General features: G+C 25.6%; 1 protein-coding gene across 2 annotated transcripts; it reads right to left on the bottom strand.

Moving 5' to 3' along the window:
- Window positions 1–68: 68 nt before the first annotated feature.
- LOC114119836 (serine/threonine-protein kinase 16) lies at window positions 69–3789 on the bottom strand. Of its 2 annotated transcripts, none has more exons than XM_027981552.2 (6): window positions 3420–3789; window positions 2673–2916; window positions 2400–2586; window positions 2169–2323; window positions 430–558; window positions 69–344 (listed from the first exon to the last, which is right to left on the bottom strand). In XM_027981552.2, the coding sequence occupies exons 1-6, from the start codon at window positions 3494–3496 to the stop codon at window positions 192–194; spliced, it is 945 nt and encodes a 314-aa protein (XP_027837353.1). In that variant the 5' UTR covers window positions 3497–3789; the 3' UTR covers window positions 69–191. The 2 variants fall into 2 exon arrangements, with proteins under 2 accessions (XP_027837353.1, XP_027837355.1); XM_027981554.2 differs by lacking the exon at window positions 3420–3789 and adding an exon at window positions 2990–3395.
- Between the last annotated feature and the right edge of the window lie 7365 nt (window positions 3790–11154).

The following is an 11154-nucleotide window of genomic DNA, read 5'->3' on the forward strand; positions in this document are numbered from 1 at the left end:
TTTAAAATTTTAAATGAAAAAAGAAATTTCAAAATCAATGTACAAATTTAAAAAATAAATGTTTGTAATAAAATTAAAATAACTGTTTTAGCTAATATATTTGTAAAAATATAAGTGATATTACTAACAGATTACAGTAAAGACAATTGAATTTATCATATATATTTATAATATCATATTTATTATAATTTCTAAACAATACAATTATTCGAGTATAAAATGTTATGTTCATTAATATCCTGATCAAATTCATCAATAACTTTGACTGATTCTAATACATCATCTATAAATGGTCTTTTGAAATGATCTACTGTTAGCATTTTCTTTATCAAACTGTTGACACTCTAAAATAACATAAAAAAACATTTATATTACAAAATATTACATAGAGAAAGATTTTAAAGTAGCATTATCTATAAAAATTATTACTTCATTAGAATTTGGAGGAAAAAATATTTTTCCACTTATCACAGCCAAAGCAACAGAATCTCCTCGTTCATAAACCAAGTCAAAAGGAGACTTTTTATAAAGCATTGCATACAGTAAACATCCTAAGGACTAAAGATGTAAAAGGTAAAAATAATTAGTATAATATTTAAAAACTAAATAAAGAAATACATTCATAATTTTCTTTGATTATATTTTTAAATATACTTCAATAATATTTTATTTATGTTAAATTTAACTTGTACCTCTATTTAATTTTAATTTATAAGTGATAAAACAATACCTATCTATGATCAAAATAAATTATAAAATATCTATAATTTCATTATTATACTTTTTACTTGAGGGTAATATACAATATTAATACAACTTGTTTACTGTCAATGTCATACACTCGCATTAGTTATAATTATATCATATAAATATGAAATATGTATAAAAATATTAATTATTATTTGATTAATATAAACTACAAAAGTTTAATTTATGTTTTTTTTTTTTACTAAATTACATATTTTAAAAATATTTTGTTTATCAACAGTATAATAATATGTTAAATTATTTAAACAATTTTTCTGTTTTTATTTATTTTTTAACATTTTGAATATAGCTAAAAGCTCAAGATGAATAATATAAGAACATATTGTCATCTAATTGACAATTAAATATATGAGAAATAAAATTTAATAAAATTAACACTAACATGTTAGAGTCTCAATGAGTAGGTAAATTATTTAAAAGAGCAATTATTTTTAAGAATTCAATTTGAATTTTGATGTATTTGAAAAATAGGTAACTAATATTTATATAAGTCTTTAATATTAGTATGTAGTTTAAATGTTTAATTCAAAATACATTGATTTTTTCGACCTATTTACTAGACATATGCATTTTTTTTTTTAAATGATTGGTGGTAAAATATTTTCTGTTCATCCAAAATTTTTGAAAACTGTCCTTATAGTTCTTTTTCAGAAGACAGAAGTTCATACTGTTAAGGGTAATTATAATTAAATACAATGTATGAGGTATAATTAAATCAACTTATCATAATTTATATTAATAATAAAATAATTATTATAAAGATTAACAGATTGTCTTTACACAGAATTTATTATCTTTATATTATCATCAAATTTAAAATTATTCCATTAATTTTAGAGATTAATTCAACGATTACAATATATACTTGACATCTACAGCAGATCAGTTTAATACTTTTTCTTTTTCTTTTATAATTATTACTACACAACATAATAACATTGTCGTTGTTGACAGTTTATATTTTTATATTGTGCAATAATTATGACTACCTATCATTTGTTCAGCAAAACTATTGCCAGAGAGTTTCAACGGTAACATGTAATGATTTGGTGGGTTTGGTGATGGAGAATAAATAATATATTAAGGGAGTAGGTATTGAAATCGATTTAATTAAATTTTATCCTGTGCCACCAACTGTCTCAACACTATATTTAATGCTTTCAATATTTAATCACTGATTTAACCATTAAATTACATTATTTCAATTTTACAGGTATATTTATGTTTTGAAAATCTTTAAAGATAATTATTAAAATGTATAAGAATACAATTTAGAAAAATTTAATAGGATTTCATGCTTAAAAAATAATAATTTAGAATATTTTTATATTTTGAAGTATTGCTTATGAATTTATTTACTTTTTTATTAGTATAATAATTGTATACTTCTTTGTTCTTACCCAGATATCGATTCGTTCATCAATAACAGAATTAATATCTATATTAAACAATTCTGGAGCTCTATATGTCATTGAACATCTTTCACTCACTTCATCCAAAAGTTCTTGTGCTTCTTTTTTTGAGGTAACTGTTATTTTGGCAGGAGCAGCAGATCCTATAAAATACATTCTTTAAAATAATATTTAAATTGTTTTTAAACAGTTTAACAACCTCTCAAATGAAGTAGTCACCTAAGTCAATTATCACTGGTTCATTATTATCATTAAATAATATATTTGCAGGTTTTATATCTCTATGCGAATAAGATAGATCATGAAATGTTTTCACACTCAAACAAATTAATCGAAAGTTTTTTAATATATATTTCAAATCCATGTGATAATGAGGTTTAACTAAATAGTCATGTAATGATCCATTCTAGACAAGGTAAATAATAAAAATACATTTTATATGTGATCAACACAATATTTGGATTAATTATACCTAAGTAGGTACCTACTTACTTTGTAGTATGGTAATAACATAAGAAATGTATCTGTTGGTGTTTTTGAAAATTCTAATGATTTTTCAATCATTCCACATCCAATTAAATTAAGAATATATTTGTTTCCACTACTTTGTAAAAGTTGATGAATCTTGGCTTCATTCCAAGCATTCTCGCGGTCTTTTTGATCATGACACAAAATACATTTCAATACAAATTTCATATTATCAATATTTTTCACAAGAAATACTGAACTAAAGCCACTGAAAAATATTTTAAAAAAAACATAAATATTATCATATTTAAGAACAAGAAATAAATTAAAATATACACTACCTATAATATATGTTGGGTATACAATAAACGAGGACTGTGAATGATGCACATTCAATGATAATTGTGACATTATGATTAATTTATTAGATAGTTACCTCTATAGGTATTCATTAGAATAAAAATAGCTTATAAGTGTTAATATATTTTATCATGGTTGAATACTCATCGAAATGTGAGGCCACTAAAATATACTTAACATACATAATAATATGTATCTGATACCTATATCATATATTTACATAAAAATACCACACATATTGAATCACACAACTCAACTTATAATGAATTTGGTTTTGAAAATAATAGTATCTTATTAGTTTTTCATTCCATTAAAAAAATGAAATAGCTCTATAATAGCATGGTTGTGGTCCAGCTTAAATATTTAAGCCATTCTGTAGACCAAGAATTTATGTAAAATTAATAAAATTACCCTTGTCCAATTTGATCAAGCACATAATACTTGTTATCTTGTATTGTGACATGTTGTTTTTCACAAGCGCAACCCATGATTACTTAATGGCTTTTAATGGAGTTTGTTTTCATTAATAGTTAAACGGCATCGATTATTTTAATACATAATACATTGACACGAAAAATAAAGATAATTAACTAAAACTCGTACGTAATTAGTAAGTATCGCCAAATCGAATTGGTGATGAATATTGTAATTTTGCGATTTTCAGTGTATAATAAATAATAGATCAATAAGAACATAAAATACCTAATTAATTTTTAACCTATTTTACGTATTAATAAATTGTAGGTATTCAATACTTTATAATATTAAAATAACTATCTACTATTAATTTATCACTTTATCAATATCTACCATGATAAAAATATTATCATTGCTCTTGATAAAATGGAGTTGATACTAGATCATAGAGTAACTCTATGCACTAGATGGATTCATTCTGACAAGTGTCAAGTATCATCTTAGAATACTATAGTGGATTATATATTTATATATTATCAAGGTGTACTTATTTATTTATTTACCTTGTATATTATAGAAGTGTCATCAAGGTCGATTGGTATCAATATACCTTGTGCATAAACTGCGATTAAATATATATATATATATATATATATATGTAAATACTAAATTTCACGATGACGATTAATATTAAGATAATTAAAGAGAGTCAACAATTGTGATTGTGATAAATCTTAAATTGTGGTAGGTACCTTATAAATTGATTGAAAAGTGAAATGTTTAATGTGTACACTGTAGCACTATACAATCTGTACACTAGTATTGGAAACGCCGACAAGAACGCTGACTACCCGATCTAACCTAACCCGATAACTCATTATAAATTATAATAGGTACACGAAAATACTCTCTATACCTACGTTAAGTTATACAGATATAAAAATTAAATATAAATAAAACTAATTTAATGAATTAGTCGACTGATAATTTATATAAAATATAAATTATAAGTTAGTTTTTTTTCTAACTATAACTCAAATATTAAGATTATAAGACTTAGAAAATTTTATTTGTGTTTGAAATAGGGATATACCTAATGGAAATTAGATTAAACAGTAATTTACAAATATGTCTTTTAGTTCTTAATTTATTAATTTCTTTACTATTTATTTATTATCATCTATAGAAATATATAATTGGTAATAGCTAAAATATAATTTAATGCAAATTATTAAGTTATAGATAGGTGCCTTATATTGTCTTTGTAATTTTATATTTAAATTAGTTACCTGCATTTTTATTATTTCATTGATTTGGTTCAAATATTTTGGGTTAATATTAGAACAGAAAAACAGTTAGGTAATCCACTTTTATAAAAAATGTAATAAGAAGCTGACATTATTAATAAAATATAGAAAATCGATAATGAAAATTGTATAAGTCATGATGTTCACAATAGGTATTATAATTGTTCAATTTTATAATAAGTCGATTGTTACCAATTCTTCCTATTATTTCATCTATTATACCTACAGTTAAAAATTAGTTATAATTAAAAAAAAAAAAAAACAATTTAATTAGATTTAAGTACTAATTAAATAACCTTATAGTTGACGCTCAAATAAAAATCATAATAAAAAAAATTAATTAGAAGTATACGCCCAAAATCCCCTAGTACTCGCCTAAATAGTTGAAAAATCACTTATCGACACGCATATTAGATAATATGTTGCACAACTTGCCTAACGTATACAATAATTAATATTATAAATTCTTAGCATAGATATGAAAAATACAAATTTAAAACCAAGAATATAAAAATTACAAATTTGCATGTACTTATCGCAAATTATATCTATTTTAATTTTGAATAGGTACCTATTATTTGAAATCGAATTTTTGATTAATAATTAAGTATCAAGTAGGTACCACATTGTGTGTCATCGTCAATTTTGATAATTAAGCATTATTGAAAATGGCTGGTTTATATTGACTTTGATTATTTTTCATAGACATTGATATTATTGGCTAGTCATTTTAGAGAATGTCTAACTAAGACAGACAATAATGATAGAAACAATTTAATAGTAATACACAATTTTTATGATTGGCTTGTCATTGTTTGATTATCATTATTAACCAAGACTATATAGTATGTGGTCAATGACAATTTAGTTAATAAAAAAACTAACATAGTTGTGATAAGGTATAGGTAACATCGTCAGATTTATCAAGTCAATATCATAAATATATGTCCATTATAGACAATGATTAACTTACCCAAGATATGAAATTATATGAATTGACTATGATAAATATCATCATTACCTGAATTTATGACGTTTATGGTAACATTATATAATAAATAATAATAATTAAAATTAACTATTTGTTTTCAATTAATTTGATTTTACGTGTTGCATCTCTCAATCATTGCGCTGTTTATTGTACCATGTATATTGTAACTTGTAAGTACATTTTATATTAAATAATCCTCCCATTTTCTTTGATGATATAGTTTATAGTATTTTATTTTATATAAGTAGGTATGTATTATAACATACAATGAATATAGAAAAACTAAATAAGCAAGAATTGAATGTAGTACCTATACGTTACATATACTAGCTAGTATTAATCATATTTTTTAAATTAATAACTGACAATTGATTAATTAATAATTTATAATATACGTTTATTAATATTTTTAAAATTAATTTTAAATTAATAAATCAACACAATTATTGGTTTGTGCGTAATTTTAGGGCGCGAACGAAGAGTCAAAACTTAAAGGAATAACGGTTTATAATATTCAAAATAATACTATAAAAATAAACATTTCATACATTTTTTTCTAGTCGCTTGTAAATTATAAAAAAAATATAAACTTATATAATAAAAAAAAGATAGAAGCTACTGATTAAAAGTATTTTTTTCTCACGCTTTGAAGAGTTAAAAACGTGATACACATTTTATATGACACGTGTTTATATGTACTTAGTACCTAATATCTAGAATAGTATAATAATATAATATGTACTATATCGTATATATTATATATAACTAGTATAATAATATAGTTACTATAACGTATACATTAAATGTAACTAGATTACATAAATACTCCCTAATGAGTTATTATAAATATAAATATAAAATAAAACAAATTGAGTACCTATAGTTTTTTTTTATAAGGTATCTTATTTACAATTAATATTTACCTATTTGTATATATATATAATTATTATATATATATAAGTTTTACATAAGCATAGTTAATTTTAAACTTTAATTACATAATATGCTAAATTATTAAATTTATTTACAGTTTGGTTTTTATCGAAAATAAAAATATATATACAATCTATATAAAAAATTGAGTACATAACGATAAGCAAATTATATTATGATTCTCAATGGAATATATATAATACATTTATTTATTATAATAGATATACGTATTGCACGCATATTTCATTAAAAATATAAAACAACACAATCCGTACCTATAAACAATGTGGTATAATAATTAACAAGCAATTTTAAAAATACTTATATAATAATAAGAAGTATAGGTGGAATTAAGAGGAATTATTTTTAGTAATAATTCAGAACTCTGTATTTATTTATTTATAAGTTAGTTTAGTAAATTGAAATTCTATGTATGTTTTATTTAGCTAGAAGGGTTATCTTTATTATTTAACAGGAATATAGTAAGAGATGACATAATATATTTTTTATTAAAGGGCACTTGGTGTGGCACTATAATTTGTATACATGTCCATATGACTAAACCGGTCTGATCACGACTTTGTTCTACAGGTAAATATAGTATTAAATAGTATTGTTCAGAGATTTAATTTAGACTTTAAAAGAGGACAAAAAATATGTAGTTTAGTGTTGGTTATTTTTCTCTTAGTTTAAAAGTTTTTAGATTTACTTAGTGTTGTGTTACTGTAAGATATTTGAATATTTGAATTAGTTTTTTACTAGAATATTATACATGCAATCAAGTATAATTTAAGGGATTTTTTTTTGGGCTGGGAGGAAAAGTAACTCGAATAATTGTGTTTTGTTTACTTTTAATTGACAATTTCTTGACTAGATTTTGGTATGAGTTTAACATTTTTTTCTATGAATCAGATTTCTGTATACTAATATTGTTATTTTTCTTAAATATAATTAATTAATAGCAAAGTTGTGTAAAATGATTTATATTGTTATATACAGATTAAACATTTATTTAAATACTTAATTTATTATATCATTTAGGACTTAGGTATTCAAACAATTCATTAAGAACATAAAAATTGAAAATATAAAACTATATAAATAGGAAATTTAATCTTACTTGCAGTGTAATAATACTAATGTGATTTGAATTTGTAAATTAATATTATTATGAATATTTTTTCAAGCTAGTTTTCTCTTTCTGTCCAATAAAAAATATTAATGACTAGCTATCCCTGTGCACTTTGTTGAACGTACAAAATACATAATTCATTTGTGTTAAATTTAGTTGCCTAACACTAACATTTAGCGAAACTTGTGTGGATAAATAATATTTTTGGTTTTTTTTGCAGATTTGGTAGATAGATGATATTTCCGACAAATCTACTTTATTGCATAGTTGTCCAACTCAGCTGGAGATTTTTTTTTACCATTTAATTGCAGAATTTTTTAAATTTCATTCAGTAAAAAAACCAATAACTCATAAAGTCTCAACAGTGTAATAACTAAAAACAAAAAAAATGATTTGTATTGTCATAATACAAACATTTTTCACTAAAGTACTAACTTTTAATAGGTTATTATAAATAATTTGTAACATGGGTGGAAAAAATCGTAATGTGAGTATTTGCCGATTATTTAAAAAAATAATATCTGCTACGCGATATACCTACTTTTTCATTAAAATAAACTAATATGAGTAGTTTCAGAAAACATGCGTAACAAAGATTTTCATTTTCACATTTATATAGATTACATTTATTTTTCAAATGACCAATGTAAAAAGTTCAGACACAAAATATTTATTTATTGACAATTACTTTGACCTCTCTACAAAGATCTTAGTGTAAGTACTAAGTATACTATAAGTTAACACCTGAAGCATTCTTGTTTTTGGTTAAACTTTCATAAGATCAAAAGATTAAAGAAAAAAAAGCAGGTAAGTGGTTACTGGGTACCGCTCTGCTGTACATTAGGTGCCGTATGGATCATTATTATATATTATAGGAGTGTTAGATTAGAATCCAATGATAGGTATCATTGTTTACGAAAAACGATTCTGAACGAAGATGATTTGTCAGCCTAAAATATCATTTTGAATAGTTGGTGAAAAAGATGGTTTATGTTTTAATGGCCTGAATACACCAAAATGTAAGTTCTTTTAAAATTATTGTAAGCTTATTTGTTATCAAATTTGTTATCTTCAACAAACAAGTTGAATTGTTATTGACTGCAACAATAACCAATAAAGGTAATAATGTTATAATACTTAATGATTTTTTACTTTTCTAGATTAAAAGTTATAATGTTATTTTCTAAAAAAATTAATTTCTGATTTTAAAACATGATTAGTTTTTAATATGTATAAAAAATATATTTTAACAGATAATAGGCATTAATACATATTTCTATGATAAACTTTAAAATAAAAATCTATAACTACTATAAACTTTAAAAAAAATAATCTAATTTACTATTGTAGACTTTTTTACTTAATTTTTTTCATTTATAGATCGAGGGATTTTTTTTCTCTAAAATAGGTGGTGGAGAAAGGGCGATATACTTCTTCGATTTCCTTCCCCTTTTACCACTTATATACCATTTATTACATTATAATATTATATATATATTTCTATTCTTCGAACGATTATAGACTTAAATTGTAAGATTAAATGCTTTTGCTAATCAGCTTTTGCGTGTGGTATATATAGGTACATTTATATGGTGGAGGGGAACACCTTGGTGTATATAATATTATATACCACAATATAGTATACTCTTATCCGCACAAACCGTTTGGTCGACTTGTGATGCAAAGAGACAAATTTATGTGCATATACAACACACACACACACACACACACACACACACACACATATATACATGTATACGTTCGAAACAGAGGCGAGTTTGCCGGTTTTGTTCCTCGAAAACTTTGAAGGAGTCCGCGCGGTAAGGACAAGCGGATCTGTGGGGTGGCGGCGTGGGAGGACGGCGGTGGACCAACACCGCCGCGGAAGGACACACAGTCGAACAATAATTATCTCCTCGAAGGCATCTCCGTTGTCCGACTGTGTGTGTGTGTGTATTGTACCTCTATGCGGACTTTATGTATACATAAATCAATACCCTAGACCGCGGTCGGAGGACGGGCGGTGGATAGTGGTGGCGGTAGTGGTCGTCGTCGTTGAAGGAGTCGGAAGGGATCTACTGTTAGGAGCTTAGTGTGCACGGGTGCGCGCGTGTGTTGTGTTTAAGCACGCGTGTGTGTGCGCGCGTGTACTCCGCGCCACCTCGACCGTGTGCGTCGTTGTAATTTGCATTTCACTTCCTCTTCGTCGTCGCCGTCGTCTCCATCCCATTGTTGTGTGTCCGTCCATCCGTTTGCCTTGTCCATATGCATGTAAGACGGCGGCGGCGGCGGTACTAGCCCGGCCAAACTACCCTTCTCAAGGATCTCCTCGGACATCGGTTTCTCATCCTCCTACTCCCCGTCCTCTTCCTATATTCCTCGTCCGCCTCCACCACGCTGTCCAGTTTCTCTCACCAAAGTCCCTCGAGGGCCCCTAACAACGAACACCTCCCACCCGTCACAACTGAACACGACGCACATCCCCGTTCGCCCACGCTGCAGGTTAACCACCCCGGACGCCTATAGTCATCATCGTCCTCGTCGGTATTACACCACGCGCACAGAGTCCCATCGCAGATAACATATCGTGAATAATAACCAGGCGGCCTCCACTTCCTCGTCTATCTCCGCTAATTCCCGTTCCGGCACAGGCCCCTTTATTATAATATATATTTATACACGTAGGTTATATAATATACAAGTAGTAGTGGTGGTATAATATTAGTCGTCTCTGAAGGTGCCCTTACCAACTTCAGTACAAAGTCCGTTACATTGCGTCAGGTTTATTATAGTATAATATATTGTTATATACACTATGTATATATTGTGATATATAATGATATATACCGTATGATAACGTGCATAATATAATACAATCGAATTCACCAGCGAACTTTTATACCATGTATTATAAATAATTTTTAATAAGATCAAGTAAAACGTGCTTAGAATTTGTGATATATTATTAGTTGGTATAAATTTAATAAATATAAAACAAAATAGTGTTATAAAAAGTTAATGATTCAAAAGGAAAAAGTAAAATTAAGTCAGTAAACAATAGCTATTTGTATAATGAGTCAATGATGTTTATACTGTTTATACCAAAATATTTATCCGTATATTTTAAACTAAACCACATAATTTCTGAAATTAATGTTTTAGTTAATTTTTTTACATTTTGTAATTCGTTTATATACAAATAGATGTCGCTGCAATGCCTAACGAGATATTTTTTTTATTAATAATTAGATGATATAACATTATAACGCTAGGCAGTTAATTATTTTTTAAAAATCGATTATTTCGATAAAAATGAATATAATAATAATTATATTTAATTATAATACACTTAATAAACTCTTTTTA

This window comes from Aphis gossypii, chromosome 2 (assembly GCF_020184175.1).
Source record: "Aphis gossypii isolate Hap1 chromosome 2, ASM2018417v2, whole genome shotgun sequence".
Classification (NCBI taxonomy): Eukaryota; Metazoa; Arthropoda; class Insecta; order Hemiptera; family Aphididae; genus Aphis; species Aphis gossypii.